This window comes from Peromyscus eremicus, chromosome 15, assembly GCF_949786415.1.
Source record: "Peromyscus eremicus chromosome 15, PerEre_H2_v1, whole genome shotgun sequence".
Classification (NCBI taxonomy): domain Eukaryota; kingdom Metazoa; phylum Chordata; class Mammalia; order Rodentia; family Cricetidae; genus Peromyscus; species Peromyscus eremicus.
In genome coordinates this window covers 66,808,960-66,826,993 of record NC_081431.1, presented here as the reverse complement: position 1 = coordinate 66,826,993, position 18,034 = coordinate 66,808,960, and the positions used below count along the sequence as shown (strand labels likewise).

The window sequence follows — 18,034 nt, the reverse complement described above, 5'->3', positions numbered from 1 at the left end:
TCGTTTCTAGAAAGGGATACTGGAAGCATGCTGCCTGAACTTTGGAGGAAATGCTGCAGCCAACTTTCGTTTCAGGGTGGGGCTCTGGGGATGTCTGGCCGCCTTGCCAGGGCTGGCCTCTCCCTTAGACACCTCCGCCCGCTTCCCTCCGCTCTCCTCACATCTCTTTTCCTTCGCGTCACCCTTGTGTCTCCACGCCAGAAGCCTGCACACGCGGCTGGAGTCTACATCAGCGTACCATCCATCAGGAGTAGCGTCCCGGCGGGTCTGAAGTCGCGCCCAGCGTGACGTAACCCGAGCGCCCTCTATCCTGGCGCAGGGGGCGGGGCCGCAGGAGCTGACTGAGCCGGGGCGGAGCCTGCCGGACGGTCTGGGGGCGGGGCCCTGGGGCTGACCACCCAGGCCTAGGGCGGGGTTATCATCTGGGGGCGGGGCTTAGTCAGTTGGCTCGCTGAGTGACGGGGAGGGCGTCACCTAGTTGGTGGACAAGCGGGGGGCCTAGAGCCTCCGGGATGGGGCCCAGAAAGGGTGGGGTGGTGCCTGTCTGCCGGAGTGCTCCGGGCAGCTTCACTATCCAGGGACGGCGGGCTGATCTCTTAGCGTAGCCTAAGCTAATTGGTTGGGGGCGGGTCTACAGGTCGGGGGTGGGGCCTGGCCCGCTGACTGGGCCGGGGGTGGGGCCTGCTGGTTGGCCAGCAGTGGGCAGGGCTTGTTTGGCCAGCAATGGGCGTGGCCCGGCTGGCTGGCCGGCCGGGGGCGGGGCCTGGGCCTCGGCCGCAATCCGGGCCTCCAGGCCTGTCGCTGCTAGCGCGGTCCGGTGGCCTGGGTCCCTCCCCTCTGTCCCGGCTTGAGTGACAGCCGCTGCCCGGCGCCGAGGGGGGCAGCGCGGCTTCTGAAAGTCCGGCCCGTAGCGCGGCGCGATGCCGGGGTCTGTGCGTGCGGTGTGAGACGGCGGCGCTGGGCGGCGGGCCGGGCCGGGGCCGCTCATGGTGCCGCCACGACTCCATCGAGGGGCAGGAAGGCCAGGTAGGCGGCGGGCGGGCGGGCGTCTGCGGCCATAGCGGACGGGCCAGAGTCCTCTCGCCCCTCACGAGGCGGCACGCTTGGTTTTCCTCACGTCGTTTCCTTCCTTGTCCCCGCTGTTTTCCGTCGTCCTCTGGGACCGCGGCCGGCCGGGGAGAAGTGACCCGGCGGGTGGGGAGCGAGGACGATCGTCGTCCTCACGTGAGGTGAGTGGAAGCTCGCACATCACTTCCTGTCAGCGAGCCCAGTCCACTGGAGATAGGGGATAAGGATACTTTCTGATGCACGCACGCGTGTCCAGACTGCCCGGGGGGCGAAGGTCCTGAAGGGAGGATCGGTTTATGAGACTTCGAGGATCTTTTTATGGCACTCTTAAATGTGCCATATGTTGAACGTTGCTTTTTTTTACCTGCCTGGAACCCAGGACCTTTTGGAGTGTAATCTTTTTTCTCTCTTTTTATGGGGCGAGCGGGGTTGGGGGAGAAGAGTGGGCACGGGAGGGCTCACGTTTGGGAGATTGGCTTCAAACTCGATGTTTGAAGGTGGCCCAGGGTAACCTTGCACTTCTTATCTTTCTGCCTTACAGGCATGCTCCACCACACCTGGTTTATGCAGTGCTGGGAATGAACCCAGGGCTAAAGCATGTTAGGCAAGCGCCGTACCAACTGAGCTACACCCACCCACAGCCTGTCTTTTGTTTGTTTGTTGTTGTTGTCTTGTGATACGGTCTCTTGTCCTCCATGCTTTCCTTGAACTCACTATGTATTATTCTGACTGACCTTGAACTTCCGCTTCTCCTGTCCTAGTTCCCAAATGCTTATAGGTATGGGCCACTTTGTCCAGTTTGGGGAAGTGGTTGGGATGGAACCCAGGACCTCATGCATGCTAGGCCAGCATTCTACTACTGAGCCACATCCCCAGAGTGTGGCTTATGTTGTACACGTTTTGATAGTCTTTGAAGATGAAGAGTGAAAAAGATGTGATCTTACACTTGAACTTTTCCTAAGCATAGTTTCTGTGGTGCTGTTGTAGGTGGTCTGAGTCCTTCACCTCCATTAAGACTGAAGTCTGCCAGGTTTGTGGGCATTGCGTTTGAGGAGCTCAGAGAAGCCCTGGCAACAAGGTAAGTTGTACACTTCATCGTGAGCATTCACTAGCAAATATCTGGTGTTTCCTTGTACCGAATTTCTGATTTTTCTGTGGTTCTTTTAAAAGAGACTCTAATGAGATCCCTGTTTTCTAAATTAACAGACTGCAAATGGTTTGTGTATTTATCATGAACCGAGTGAATTCCCAGAACAGTGGCTTCTGTCAGCGCAGGCGAATGGCCCTGGGGATAGTGATTCTCCTGCTGGTTGATGTGATATGGGTGGCATCTTCAGAACTCACCTCGGTATGTGTGTCTCAACCAATGATGTTGCGCGGTGATAGTATTAACGTTGACGGGTAGTAGTTCACTAATGGCGTTGCGTTGGGGTAGCAATCAATGTCAACCTGTAATGTTTCTCCATTAGTGCCTCATGCTTCTGAAATCAGTGTTCTAAGTACGTTGGCTTCTTTGTTTTTCTTTGATTCAATATTAGTGTCATTTCAAGTGGAAACTCAGATGATGCTCTTTGTTTCCCAAAGTTACAAAAGCTTTGTATGTGTGCATGTTTGTGTCTGTATGTATGCCCATGTGTGTGCACATGCTCACGGATGCCAGAAGGGGGCTTCTGAGGCCCTGGAAGTAAAGTTACAGGCAATTGTGAGCCACCCCACATGGGTGCTGGGGATTAAATTCTGAAGGAACAGTAAACTCTTTGAATTATGGAGCCGTTTCTACAGCCCTACCTGCAGTTTTCTTTTCTTCTTTTTTTTTAAAATAATTTATTTACTTTTATTTTTATGAGCAGTGATTGGTGTTTTGCCTGCATGTATGTCTGTGTGAGGGCATCAGATCTCCTGAAACTGGAGTTACAGACAGTTGTGAACTGCCATGGGGGTGCTGGGAATTGAACCTGGGTCCTCTGGAAGAACAGCCACTGCTTTCAACCACTGAGTCATCTCTCCAGCCCTACCTACAGTTTTCTTATATTTGTAGGGAGCATTACTCAGAATATATTTTCTTACTAGGTAAAGGTACTTTTTTAATCAAAATTGAATCTATTTTTTCATAAATACTATTTTCTAGTAAACATTGAGGGAAAGTCTTTCACCATCTAGTAGAAAGCAGGGATACTTTGGGTCTAGGTGTATGGCTTAGGAGATTGCTTGCCACACATGAATACATTTGAAAAAGAGAGTATTAGTGGAAAAGTAAACATGAGTCATCGGATTTTTCATTGTCCAAGTCACTGTTATTCACATGCATACATTGGTGAATCCACATTTATGTGTTTGCTGATTCACACATTTTTATGAAATTCCCAGTGTATGATTGGCTGGAGCTAAGCTTTGCTTGATGTCCCCTTGGTAGTGTGTGGTTCTTTGAGTTTGCAAGCCAGTTTAACTTTGTATTTGTATACTTCTGTTTGGTTAGTGATCTTTGTAAGAAGACAACAATTTTGTATTTATTATATTTATTTATTTACTTATTTAGACTACTCTGTGTGTGTGTGTGTGCGCGCGCGCGCGCGCGCCACGACACTCATATAAAAATCAGAGGACAGCTGGTGGAAGTCAGTTCTCTCCCTCTGCTGTGGGGTCCAGGGGTTAAATTCATGTTGTCAGGCTTGGTGGCAGGTACCATCACCACTGAGCCACCTCACTGTCACAGCCTTTGTTTTCAGAGTTCATCACATAGGACTCACATATTGCAGTCATAAGGAAGTATCCAAGAGGAAACTTGAGTTTATACGATGAATTTAAATGTCAGGACAGGCCATTTGATATCCTGGACCTCACACCACAGCTAAGTAAATAGTTGAGGTTATGCCTTGTAAGTAAATAATTTTTTTGCCTGTCTGGGATTAGGCCCTGGTGGAACACCACAGGCCCTTTGTATTTCACTTGAAAACTCCTCTGTAATCTTTTTTTAGATTAACATTCCATAATTTTGCTTCAAAGAAATCTCCTTAATAGGAGAGAGGGTCCTGAACTTAACTTTTCAACTTTGCAGTATTAAATAAATGGTTTTGTTTATCAGCTAATAAGCTTTAGAACAAGGCTGGGCATGGTGGCACAGGCCTTTAAATCATAGCACTCAGGAGGCAGAGGCAGGTAGATCTCTGAGTTTTCAGGACAGCGTGGTCTAGAGAGTGAGTTCCAGCCCACAGCAAGACTCTGACTCCCCTCTACCCCTGCCCCACTCATGCCACCCCCAACAAAAGAAAGGATTTAGAACAAGGAAGCATTAGATTATAATTTAGCAATTCATATCTAAAGGTTAAAAAAATTCCACCAACTTGCTTCTGACAAGTATTTCACAATCTATGCCTGTATTGAAGCATTATATTGTACACAGTTAAATACATTTTAAGGTGGGTTTTGTGTGTTCAGTTTTTAGTAGTTTCTTTTGACAAGTTCTCCCTGTGTATCCCAGGCTGCTCTGGAACTCACTATGTAGCCCAGCCAGTTTCCTCTTACGTGCTGGGGACTATCTGTGTGTACCACTGTACACAGCCGTCGTTTTCCTTTGTCAGTTATACTTCACAAAGCCAGAAAAGAAGTCAGCTTTTAAACAAGTAACATGCTTTAGTGGAAAAAAAATACGTAATTTTGTCATCTTAGAACATATGTATGTAAGAGGTTTAAATCTTCAGCCAGGTAAACATATCTGACTTGGAGACAGCGTTTGCCCATAAGCAGGAGTAGCCGAGATTGGATCCCTAGAACGGATGTGAAGCCCAGGCAGGCGTGGGGCCTCCTGCCATCGCAGTGCTCAGGAGACAGGGCTCGGGGTCCCAGGACTAACTAGACTATTGGCAAGCTACAGGTTCAGGGAGAGACCTTTCCTCAATAATAAAGAAGACAGGAACGGAGAAAGATACCTCATGTCAGCTTCAGACATCTGCACACACACCTGTACACACATGTGCACCACAGACACACTAGAGACACCGACACAAGAAGAAAGGAGAGACTAAAGCGGAAAAACAAATCCTCATGACTCATCACTTTAACAGTGATCAGTCTTTCTAATCTCATCAATCACGTCATTCCAATTTCCTGGAATACTTTATGCAAACTCTCACCATATAATTTCTTTCCTACTTATCTCACACTGAAAATCACATTGTTTTTATTTTAAAAATACAATCACTGCTACTAACATGTCTAACAAAATTAACTATAATTCATTAAAATCACCTGATAACCAGTTCATTTTTCTTGATGTAACAAGGTCTCACACACACAACCCAGCTAGGATCTGAACAAGGATCCACATTGCTTTTTTTGTACGTTTGAGAATACGCCACTCCCCTTTTTCTTCTCCTCTGTGTATTGGGGAAACCAGGTCATTGTCCTGTGAGACACATCACCTCCTTGGCCTTGCTGATTGCTTCCTTATCCTGTCAACTAACTCGTTCTTTCAGTTTGGATAAAGTGTAGTTAGGCAGAAAGTCTTGATTTAGGTTTGGTTTTCAGGCAAGGATATCTTGGTGGTTATGACATCAGGACAGGAGGCATATGATGTCTGCACAGCTGTTTTGGGGGATGTCAGTTTAAGTAGTATAAAGTTCATCACCTGGTTACTGAGATGGTTCAGTGGGGAGAGGTGCTTGCCCCCAAGCCCGACTGCCTGAGTTTGATCCCAGAGACCCCTGTAATAAATGGAGAGAACCAGCTCCTACAAGCTGTTGATTGACCACTATACTCTCACACACACATGCTCTCCACCCCACAAAGTTAATAAATAATTAAAAAATAAAATTTCTCACCAGCCTTTAGATAATAGTTGAATGTCTTTGTGATGATTGCTCTGGGAGTTTCTTTCTTTAGGATTTGCAAATGGTGATTCGTCAAAGAACCATTCCTTCTGTATTTTTTATCTGGAATCTTTTTAGTGATAACTTTTCTACAACTATTATTGGGCCATCCTGAAACATGGGTCATATATAAAATGTTGGGTAAATCTTGATATTTCACCTCCTTTAGAGAACAGTTATGAGGAACTTCTAGTACTAACTCCCAACACATCCCTTTCAGAACCATCGTAGCTCATGGGTTTTTACATATTTTATATGTAGCTCTAACCATTATAATTACTCTGTTTTAAGGCTAAAACTGCCCTAGCTTTCTTTAGTAGGAGCCCCTCAGATTGGCTCTGGGATCCTTCTCAGATGATCTCAGCTTTATCTCATTTGCTTTCTGGCTCAAGATGCTCCAGGCTCATCTGGTACATATCTGTCCCCATCCCCAGATTTGGCCATTGTCACTGAGAGCCGTGTTTTCTTCAGTGGGAAATAGTCCAGGCTGCCATCTGGGTCTTGGAGTTCTTTATTTTTCCTGACTTGTCATCTTTCTAGGTGCATGTAACTAGGTTTTGTTGCTGTTGTTGTTTCCTAGGAGACAAAATTAAAATATGGTGAGTTTTCACACAATTTAAAAGAAAATTACACATAAAAATAGCTTCCTAATAACATTAACATTCATATTTTTGTTATATGCTAATCTGCTTTATTTTCTTCATGCCATTTCTTCTGCATGGTATGACTTTTCTTCAGCCATCCACACACATCTTAAGAATAATCTTTGAAAGCCAGGTGTAGTAGTTGGGCATGGTGGTGTGTACTTGTAATCTCAGTGCTGGGGAGGCCCAGACAGGCAGATCCCTGGGGCTTAATGGCCATTCTAGTCTACTCAGTGAGTTCTAGGTCAGTGAGAGGCTACGGCTCACACAACAGATGGCTTTTGGAAGAGGACACCAGTGTTTGCCTTCTGGCTTTCACATGCATGTGCACACACATGCCTGCCCCAACCGAGAGAGAGAGAGAGAGAGAGAGAGAGAGAGAGAGAGAGAGAGAGAGAGAGAGAGAGAGAGAGAGAGAGAAGAATATATGAGATAGCCTCTTTGAAAACTTCCATAACCCTACACCAGTTTTCTCCTTTTGGTACTTCCGTGGTACCCTGAAGCTCCTGTATGGGTACTTAGCAGCACATTTCTTCACACATGTGTCTCCTCAGGAGCAGGGAGTGCTGCTTTGTTCTTCTTTAGTCCCTAACACAGGTACTTTTGCATAGTAGGTTTTCAGTAGATGTGTTGAAAAGCTTTTTTTTTTTTTGATGGTTGTTGCTGCTTCATTTGACAATATTACCTCTTGTGTGCAAGACATATACAGTATTCAGAGGTGAATTTAAAGTATTGTTTGATCTCTTTGGTCTTCCTACCCTTATGGACTTCCAAAGAGATGACAAGATGGAGATGTGCAGAAAGGTTTTAACCCTCCTAAGGTTGTTGGTGTAAAATGTTACATTTCCTCTACAGTATGTCTTCACTCAGTACAACAAGCCGTTCTTCAGCACTTTTGCAAAGACATCCATGTTTGTTCTGTACCTTTTGGGCTTCATCATTTGGAAACCTTGGAGGCAACAATGTACAAGAGGATTTCGAGGAAAGCCTGCTGCTTTTGTAAGTTTTTCATTTTGTATGTTAAATGTTATTTTTCCAAGTTTAGTGGTTTATCAGTTTTCTTAAAGTCAGGTTTTTTTTTGTTTGTTTATTTGTTTGTTTTTTTGGTTTTTTTTGGCTTTTGGCTTTTGGCTTTTGGTTTTTAAGAGACAGGGTTTTTTCTGTGTAACAGCTCTAGCTGTTCTGGAACTCTGCTTTATAGACCAATCTGGCTGGCCTCAAACTCACAGAGATCTACCTGCTTCTGCCTCCCGAATGCTAGGATTAAAGGCGTGCACCACCACTGCCTGGCTCTTAAAGTCAGATTTTTAAATTGTTCATTTGAGCATGTAATGGTAGAATATAAAAACAAAACTCAGGCAATGGTGGCACTGGCCTTTAATCTCAGCACTCGGGAAGCAGTGGTAGGCGGATCTCTTGAGGCCAGTGTGTGTGTGTGTGTGTGTGTGTGTGTGTGTGTGTGTGTGTGTGAGAGAGAGAGAGAGAGAGAGAGAGAGAGAGAGAGAGAGAGAGAGAGAGCGCACACATGTGTATAGGTATGTATGCACAGAGGTTAGAAGAGGATGTCCACGTCCACAGACCTGGAGTTAACAAGCATTTATGTGAGGCCTGGCTTTTTAATGGGTGCTTGGATCTGAGCTCCCATCCTTGTGATTCTGGAGCAAGCACTTTTAACCAATGACTCATCTCTTTAGCCCATGTCTAAAAATTTTAAAGTGTTCTTCCAACTTGGCAGCAGAATGTCTTGTGAGGAATCAGAAGTGTATGTCACTTTCTGTCCCTTTTCTTCTGACATCTTTGAGTTGTTAATGATCGTTAAAGTAGCCTTCATCAGCTTCTGTGGAGACGATGAAGAAAGGAAGGCATGACAACAATGTCTAGTGTCTTTGCTCATTTAGATGAGTGTCGTGTAAACTAGCTGTAAAGTTAACTGTAGAAACGAGATAATTCAGTTTCATACATTAAGTGAAAATTCTTTATTTCAGGGTGTGTGTCAGGTATTTGATTAATCAAAGGACATTCTTTGCTTTTTCTCTTTCTTTCTTTCTTTTTTTTTTTTTTTTTTTTTTTTTTGAGACAAGGTTTCTCTGTGTAGCTTTAGAGCCTGTCCTGGAACTCTCTTTGTAGCCCAGGATGGCCTTGAACTCACAGAGATCCACATGCCTCTGCCTCCCAAGTGCTAGTATTAAAGGCATGCGCCACCACCGCTGGGCTAGGACATTCTTTCATTGATGTTTTGTAAGCTTTTCATTCATTGAAAACTATGGTAGCTTATGTAGCAACTTATCTTCTGTTTAATAGGCACCTTACATTTTTGAGAAGGAAGAGTATAAAACTGTCATTTCTATTCATTCTTTTTTTTTTTAAATAAGCCCATATTTATTTCTTGTTCCCCTAAAGATGTTCAGCTTTTCAGTCATCAAAGCTTCTTGATTTTATCATTTTCTTTTTCTATTTTCTTTATTTCAAATTTATTTTTTTCTTTAAAAAATTATTTCCCTTTCTCCACCACTGTAATAAATATATGTAACATCAAATTTTAGCCATTTCCTTCCCTTTTTATTATTGCAAAATATATATAATGTCAAATTGATCTGTTTTTGATGTGCAGTTCAGTGGCACCAAGTGCATTTGCTTTGCTATGCACTGTCAATCTCTAGGAATTTGTATTCTTCCAAACAGAAACTTTGTGCCCAATAATCAAGAATATCCAGTCTTTCCAACCTCTCAAATGTTCTTTAAATAAAGATTTATTAGAACATAATAAAGAAAAAAGCATTCCTGATCTCTCCTTCCCTAGTCTCTAGTTACCATGGTCTACTTTTCTGTTTGTTTCTGTTAGTTTGTGTTGTTGGGAGGGTTTGGCTCTTTTGGGCGCCCACCACCCAGCTCCCAAATAAATCCTACATGGAGGCTTATTCTTAATTATGAGTGCCTGGCCTTAGTTTGGCTTGTTTCTTGCCAGCTGTCTTTAACTTAACTTACCCTGTTTACCTTTTGCCCCTGGGCTTTTCCAGTCCTCTTACTCCTGTAAATATTACTTTTTTTTTTTTTTTTTTTTAAGATTTATTTATTATGTAGTGTTCTGCCTACATATATGCTTGCAGGTCAGAAGAGGGCACCAGATCTCATTATGGATGGTTGTGAGCCACCATGTGGTTGCTGGGAATTGAAATCAGGACCTTTGGAAGAGCAGCCGGTGCTCTTAACCACTGAGCCATCTCTCCAGCCCTGTAAATATTACTTTTACTCCGTGGCTTGCTGTGTAGCTGGGTGGCCGGCCCCTGGAGTCCTCCTCCTTCTCTGGCTGCTCCTTTTTTCACTCCTCCATCTCTTCTCTCTCCTCCCAGAGTTCTCCCCCTATATTTTCTCTCTGCCTGCCAGCCCCGCCTGTTCTTTCTCCTCCCTTGCTATTGGCCGTTCAGTTCTTTTAGACCATCAGGTGTTTTACACAGGCATGGTAACACAGCTTCACAGAGTTAAACACATGCAACATAAACAAAAGTAACACACCTTAAAATAATATTCTACAACAAGTTTGTGTGGGTTTAAATAGTACTTTGTTGGTAGCGTCGCGGAGGTTATGAAATGGAATCGTACTTGCACAGTATTAAGTGTCAGAGACTTTGTCAGGTCAGGCTAGTCTCCTAACAATACCAGAGGGTTGCTGTCTTCTTTCACTGACTCACTGTCTTTCTCTGCATGTCTGAAATAGTGCAATAGTGTAAGGAAAAGGGCCCAGGCTTTCGCCGTGGATGACACACCACGGTTTTAATCCAGGTTCTGCTACTTTGGCAAAACAGCCAGCCTCAGTTTCTTCATCAGGAAATACAAGATGATAAAATTTACTCTGCGTGGCTGCACCCTTGGCATTGGCTACTGTTGTTGAGAACAATAGTTCGATGCGTAACTTTGTTCTGGAGTGTTGTGTGTTCATTCGAGTTATGTGAGTAGTCCTGCATGGTGACGTGAGTTTCTGAGTCTGATGTCCTGTTCTCTGTCTTCAGTTTGCAGACGCTGAGGGTTACTTTGCTGCTTGCACAACAGATACGAGTATGAGCAGTTCTTTGGTAAGTGCTGCCTTTCTCGTTCAGCCATAACAGGATAGCCAGACAGCTCAGCATTGTGTGCCCTCTGAGAGGATTGCTTCGGCACTTCCCTTCCATAGGGAGACTGAGGGCCGAGGGGTGAGCAGGCAGGCTGCCCTTGAGGAGAGAGGGATGAGGGAAGCAAGTTACAGAAGGCAAATAATAAAGCACGGGCCAGGCCTGTCTCTCTACCAACTTTCAACTTAATGCTCGTTATTATTACCATTTGGAAACAAGTATTGGTGCTCGACACTGAGAACGGGCAAATTTGTTCATCCATTTATTCTACACTGTTTGTTTGTTTTAACACTTCTTTAGTTATTTTGTATGTGTGTGTATGTGTGTGTGTGCCACAGTGTGCATGTGGAGGTCAGAGAACAACTTTTGTCTTTTTATCATCTGAGCTCCGGGGATCAAACTCAGGTCATCAGGCTTGTATGGCAAGTGCCTTCTTGCTGAACCATCTCACTGGCTCTTCTAAAGCAAGTTTTTAAAATACTGCGCTGTTGTTGTTTGTTCATCTGGTTTCTAAACCACACTGTGTGTCAGATGGGTTAGCAGGTACTGTGAAGACTTTAGTAAACTTGGAGAAGAAGTTTGTTCTCTGCTGTCTTAAGCATCAACAAGATGATTTAATACCATTTGCCTTGTTCTGTGCACAAGGTGCTGACGAGTCTTCCAATGGTTTTTGCTTTTATCTCTGGGACTGTAAGTCAAATTGGTCTAGGCCAAATGTTATAATAAAAAGTTCTATGTGGCAAAAAGACCATGTCAATTGTTAGATCTCGTTGATTTAGTTAGTGAATATATTTTGTTTTCTGAATATGTTGTGCTGCTGTTGTTTTATACCAGGAGATAAAAATCAAAGAAAATTTTAGAAATTTGATTTTTAAAAATGAAACAGTTTAATTGGGGGGAATTATACTTTAAATAAGAATTTCCCAGTGAGACAGCTCCTGGGAAATCGCAACTGAGATTGAGCTCTGGCCTCCCCACCTGTAACCATAGAGACATGTACACCTCATACCCCTACCCATCGCCCACCCCAAAAAGACTTTTGTTGTTGTTGAATCTTACGTATAGTAAAACGAATTCAACAAATGCAGCTATACTATGTATTTGGATATTTGTCCCTTGGCTGACTTCCCTATTGGAGTACATGCTTATGAGGGAAGAAACTTCATTTACTCACCCTTAGTCACAGGATTTAGAACAGTGTCTGTTTAGGAAGAGTGCTCAGAGTGCTTTTGTTCTGTTTTGTTTGTGGGGAGAGGTGAGAGTTCACGCTGTTGCATGGGCTGGCTCCACACAGGTGGGCTCAGACCATCCTTCCACCTCAGCTGCCCAGGTAGCAGGGGGTTCGTGTTTGTACTTCCTTCAGCACAGCACGCTGTGTGTGTATATCTGAAGAATGAATGTTTGCTGTTGGCTGAGAGGATCACTTTTATGATATTGAGGTATTCGTTCCCAGAATGTGCCAAAGATACCATTTTACATTTCTGAACTTTACATTTTAATGTATTTATTGTTGTTATTAAGTGAGGGAGTGGGGAGGCGTGCATGTGTGTGTGTGTGTGTGTGTTTGTGTGTGTGTGTGCGTGCGTGTGCGTGTGCGCGCGCACACATGGGGAGGTTAGAAGACGGCTTTGGGGAGCTGGCTCTTCCCTTCCTTCCACTGTGGATTGCAGGGATTGAACAGAGGCTCTCAGACTTACGTGGGAAGCACTTTGGCCTGTTGAGCCATCATCTCATGGCTGGCATTTCTACTTTAAAACCATTCTTTTGTGTGTGTGTGGACTGGTTGTGTTTGCTTTCCCAGTCTTTGGGGAAAGTGGTGCTGACTATGGATGTGCAGGGGAACGGTCGAGTTGTGGTGGTTCCTGTGTCTACGTGCCTTGCCCTTCAATTCTGCCTGATAGCTTGGCTTTGGATTTTGCTGCTCATGCTTGTTTCTGTTCACATTATGTTCCAGAGTGAACCCCTGTATGTTCCTGTGAAGTTTCATGATCTTCCAAGTGAGAAGCTCGAGAGCACAAACATTGGAACGGAAAAAAGTGAGTCAAGCTTAGGGTTCCATGCTTGAGAGTGAATGGAAATTTAGCTTCTTTTGAGCCACTGTGAGCTCACGGGGTTCATACAGTATGTCTTGACTTCTGTGGGTATTGACATGGCCTTAGTTTTCTGGAAGTTTGATTGGATTGTGAATCTGATAAAATAAAGTATCTGTATTAATTCAATAGGAAATATTTTCCAAATACAAGGAAGCTCTATGGTTTCATCATCATAATATATAAAGAAACCTATAAATTAATAATTAGTATATAGATTAATAAATAAATTTTATTTATTTATTTTGCTTTGAGACTGTCTCTCATGTAGCCCAGGCTGGCCTTATCCTTACTATGTGCCAAGGATGACCTTGAATTTCTGATTCTCCTATCCGTACATCCTGAGTGCTAGGATTATAGGTATATATTGCCATGCTTGGTTTAGTCAGTGCTAGGGAATGGAACCCAGGAGCCCAGCTAGTCAAGTACTCTATCAATGGAGCCACAGTCTCAACTATATATGTATATGTTTTTATTTACTTATTCATTTAAATGAGCAATAGTCTCATAAACATGTCCTCAGAGAGCCAAATATAAACATTACTTGAGTTTTGCTAGTTGGGTGAGTTTCTTCCAGAATGTCAGCGATAGTATAAAGCAAAGTGTTCATCTATTATTTCCATTGCAAGACATGAGACTGTAGTGTAGAATGCTTTACTGGGAAGGTAATTCTCAATTTGCTAGCCATGAAGAATAATCAAAATCATGTTTTGCTATAAATGCTAAAATAATAAACATAGTAAAATCCTGAGCCATGTGGTTGTGTATATACACAACTGTAAACCTTTTGTTGGAATTTTAATCATTTTAAACTCTTCAAAAAATTTTAAATTACATTTTTAATTTATTTTGTATGCTTGTTTGGAGATCAGAGTACAACTTGTAGGAGTCAATTCTTTCTTTCTACCATTTGATTTCCTGGGGATCAAACTCAGGTCCTCAGGCTTGGTGGTAGGTGTTACCCACTGAACTGTCTTGCCCGCCCTATTTTAAACTCTTTAAAACGTTTCATAGATGAAATCTTTTTTTCCCAGTAGCTCCTCTGACTGAGCAAAGCTGCCCCAGGTAACAATATAACTCTAGTGGGTTTTTTTTCCCTTACTTTGATCATAAATGAATGGAATAGTCTGCATTTATCATTAAATTAAACACTCTGTTTCATTTTTGTAGGATGTGCGGGTGCATTTAATGTTTTATTATGCTTTCCATTTTAGCTCCCAAGAAGTCCCGTGTAAGGTTCAGCAATATCATGGAGATTCGACAGCTTCCATCAAGCCATGCATTAGAGGCCAAGCTGTCTCGAATGTCTTATCCTACTGTGAAAGATCACGAATCCATACTGAAGACTGTAGGAAAACTTACTGCAACCCAAGTAGCAAAAATCAGCTTTTTTTTTTGCTTTGTGGTAGGTGTTTGTTTTTTAAGGTTTACTATTGTTGTGTATATGGATGCTACACGGATGGTGGGGAGGGGGAGGGGCTGCCATAGTATGTGTGTGGAGCTCAGAGGACAACCTGAGGAGGTCACTTCTGTCCTTCTACATTTGTGCATGTTCTGGGAATTGAGCTCAGGTCATCAGGCTTGCATGGAAATACTTTACCTGCTGAACCATCCTGCCCTGTTTTCTTTCTTATATATTTAAGATGGTGCACATACCAACAATGCATGATTGAAATAGAAATCTACTACAGTTCTTTATTTTTTTCTGTTAATGGCTATCTGGCACACTGGGATGTTAGAATATCAAACTCAGTAAATACTTGTCATACCTCAAAGAATTAGAAGTTAAGGTGGGAGAGACAGTTTAGCTGATAAAATGCTTGCCTTGTGAGCACAAGGAGCTCAGTTCCATTGCAGGACCTTGTAAAACAGTTGGGTGTGATGCTATACCCTTGTAATCCCAATGCTAAGGAGTCAGGGACATGGATCTCTGGGGCTCAGTGGCCAGCTAGCTTAGTTTATCCATTGAGTTCCAGGCCCCAACAAATGAGGGACAGCACCTGAGGAATGACAGCCACAGTTCACCTCTGGCTTCCACATGTGTATTTATACACAAAGACCACCCCACAAAATGAAGACATGAAGCCAGAGCCTAGAACACAACACCTGCATACACGCAAATCCATGCTTGCACTCAGTTTTACAAATTGCAGGGGTAGGCATGGCCATCCTTGGTTTCTTTACATAAATGTGGGGTCTAAAATCAGGTCCAAATGATTGCACAGTAAATACTCTCATTCACTAAACCATCTTTCTAGGTCCTGTAGGTTTTAGTGTCAAATAATTTCCCCAGATTTGTTTGCCCTCTATAAACTTAGTAGAGTATGATCAGTGCATGAATAAACAAACGTAAAAGGATTTGATATTCAGTCTCTCCTTTACACATACACAGTCTCTGAATGCTGATTTTTCTTTTTAAATTGTGTGTCTCTGTGTGTGAATGAGCAGTGTGTGCGTGTGCTGTGGAGCACAGAAGAAGGTGTCAGGTCCCCTGGAGCTGGAGTTACAGGAAGTTCTGAGGAGGCATGCATTGTGGGTGATGGGATCCAAACCCAGGTCCTCTGCAAGAGCAGCAAGTGATCTTAACTACTGAGCCATCTCTCCAGCTCTGAATGCTTTTTTATCGGAGGTGCTGGGAATTGAAACCAGGTTCTCTGCGTGCTAGAGAAGTTCGGTTTTTTTTGTTTGTTTTCTTTTTGTTTTTATTGAAACTTAATTTAATTGTCTTTTGAGACAAAGTTCCACTAGCACGGGCTAGACTTCAACTTGTGGAACTTATCTTCCCAGTCTTGAGTGCTGGGGTCACAGGTTTGTGTCACTGTCTGGCCTGGTTAGTGTCTTCAGAATTGAGTAGCAAGATCTTAGGTATCATCATTAATGCTTGTTCTTATTTTGGGGCCTGTGATTTTTTTTTTTTTTTTTTTTTTTCTCAAAGAGCAGCTTTTGAAACCACTTATGGGGACTGGAGAGATGGCTCAGGGTTCAGAGCACATACTGTTCTTGCAGAGGACTAAAGTTTAGTTCCCAGCACCTGTACTGGGTGGCTCACAATCATCTGTGGTTACAGTCCAAGGGATCTGACACCCTCTGCTGGCTTCTACTGGCACTGTGTGCAACTTCCCATATCCCCACAGATACACACATAAACATTTGATTTTTTTTTAATCTTAAAAACAAAAAACGAATGTCATATAGTAATAGTGCTTAGAAGGGGGTGACTGTAAATTGAACAGACAGATATAAATTTTTTCATGAGGTTTCACTTTCTTTTCTTTTTGTGTAGTGGTTTTTGGCAAATTTGTCATATCAAGAAGCACTTTCAGACACACAGGTTGCCATAGTGAATATTTTGTCTTCAACTTCTGGTAAGAAATGTGTCTTAAAATCTGTATTATGAATGGATGCATGCATATCTAGTGATATTTGTATGTACCTAGACACAATTCTATCTTCTAAGTTTTTAGTTATACTGTATATTAGTATATTATAAGTAACTGGGGGTGGGGTGGGGGGAAGTGTTGTTACTGAGACCCTTACTATTTAGCTCTGACTATTTTACTGTATACACTAGGCCAGGCTGGCTTTGAACTTGTGACAATCCTCCAGCCTGTGTCTGTCTTCTAAGCAGTATTAGAGGCATGTACAACCATGTTTACATGGTTACAGTTGACTGCCTGAACTTTGTGTTAATGGTGATCCCTCAGGAGTTATTTTTGTTCAGTGTTGGGGATCAAACCCAGGCCTATGCATGCTGGCACTCGCTCCCCCGCAAGTACACACTGGGTATTTGTGTTTTTTATCCTTCAATTCATGAACATTTTCTAGGTCTGTACATGCTAGGCACATGCTCTCCTTTGGCCTCCTGTGGGTTTTGTTTGTTTGTTTGTTTTTGTTTCGTTTTGTTATGACAGGGTTTCTCTGTGTAGTCCTGGATATTCTGGTACTCACTTAGTAGGCCAGCTGGCCTCCAACTCAGAGATCCCCCTACTCCTACTCCCAAGTGCTGGGATTAAAGGTGTGCACCACCACACCCAGCCCTCTGTGGTTTTATTCTGCAGTGTGTGACGGTTTTCTAGGCCTAGCCTCCCTTTATGGTAGTCTTTTCCTGCATATTTCCTTTTCAGAGATCTTTTTCTAGATCCTTTTGGCTAAATGCCACTGCTTATTTCATATCTAAAATTTGCACTCTAGTAGGTGTTTTATTTTTTTACATTGACTCACCTTCCAAATCTGGAAGCTAAGTGAAGTATTTTTGAAGCTGTAGAGATAACTTAGAACACAGACGTGACTGATGAGGTCAGTGTTACTCTGCAGGCTCAACTTAGTACTTACAGTGTAAAAATAAGTAGGCCTACCCTTATCTGTACTGCTAGAATAGAGGTGGCTTAGTTTAGAAGCTCTTCTTAATCTGACCTTTGGACATTTCCACTTAAGTAAATGCAGTATTAATTGTTTGAAAAGAGCAAAACAATTAGCTTAAAAGTTATATATGTGACTTGCTCATGTCGCCCTCGGTATTGGTGGTAGAAGTAAACTTATCAGCTTCTGCCTTTTTCTTCCTCCCTGTAGGACTTTTTACTTTAATCCTTGCAGCTGTATTTCCGAGTAACAGTGGAGACAGATTTACCCTCTCTAAGCTGTTAGCTGTAATTTTAAGGTAAGAATATAACATATGCTAGTTTGTTCTGCTCAGAAATAAGATTTTAGATCCAGGAAGATGGCTCAGCAGTTAAGAGAGCTTGCTTGGACAATCATGAAGACTGGGAGTCAGATTTAAACAGCCATGCAGCAAACTGGCTAGTCCACAAAGCCTGTAATGTGTTCTCTTGTACTAGGCTTTTTCTTTTGGGTCACCAACTAGCTCCCAAATCATGACACAGAGATGTATTATTAGTTAGGAACGCTCGGCCTATCTTAGGCTCATTTCTGGCTAGTTCTTTTAACTTAAATTAACCTGTTTCTCTTCTTCTACCTTTGCTTTGGGTTATTTATTTATTTATTTGTTTGTTTGTTTGTTTGTTTTCTACTTTTTCTTTCCTTCTGTATATCTTACTTTCACTGCTTCTCGTGTCTGGCTGGTGCTGCCTGGCTTCTTGCCCTGGGTGTGTCTCCCTTTCTCCTCATTCTCTTTTCTCTTCTTCTCTTGAGCCTAGATTTCTCCTATTTATTCTTTCTGCCTGGTAGCCCCACCTACCCTTTCTCTGCCTAGCTATTGGATGTTCAGCTCTTTATTTAGACCAATCAGGTGCCTTAGGCAGGCA

At 43.1% G+C, this 18,034-nt stretch overlaps 1 protein-coding gene across 2 annotated transcripts in view; it reads left to right on the top strand.

Moving 5' to 3' along the window:
* The first annotated feature begins 719 nt into the window (after positions 1 to 719).
* Positions 720 to 18,034, top strand: part of Slc35f5 (solute carrier family 35 member F5) — a 35,769-nt gene continuing 18,454 nt past the window's right edge. The window contains exons 1-9 of one of the 2 annotated variants that reach the window (XR_009383199.1): positions 720 to 1,026; positions 2,056 to 2,146; positions 2,275 to 2,416; positions 7,433 to 7,576; positions 10,585 to 10,647; positions 12,638 to 12,719; positions 13,988 to 14,178; positions 16,057 to 16,138; positions 17,343 to 17,430. Coding sequence is in view for 1 of the 2 variants with exons in the window: in XM_059280543.1 (XP_059136526.1) it covers positions 987 to 1,026; positions 2,056 to 2,146; positions 2,275 to 2,416; positions 7,433 to 7,576; positions 10,585 to 10,647; positions 12,638 to 12,719; positions 13,988 to 14,178; positions 16,057 to 16,138; positions 17,343 to 17,430 (923 nt within the window). In the remaining variant the exon portion in view is untranslated. The remainder of the gene's footprint in view (positions 1,027 to 2,055; positions 2,147 to 2,274; positions 2,417 to 7,432; positions 7,577 to 10,584; positions 10,648 to 12,637; positions 12,720 to 13,987; positions 14,179 to 16,056; positions 16,139 to 17,342; positions 17,431 to 18,034) is intronic. The other variant, XM_059280543.1, reaches the window with a different exon arrangement.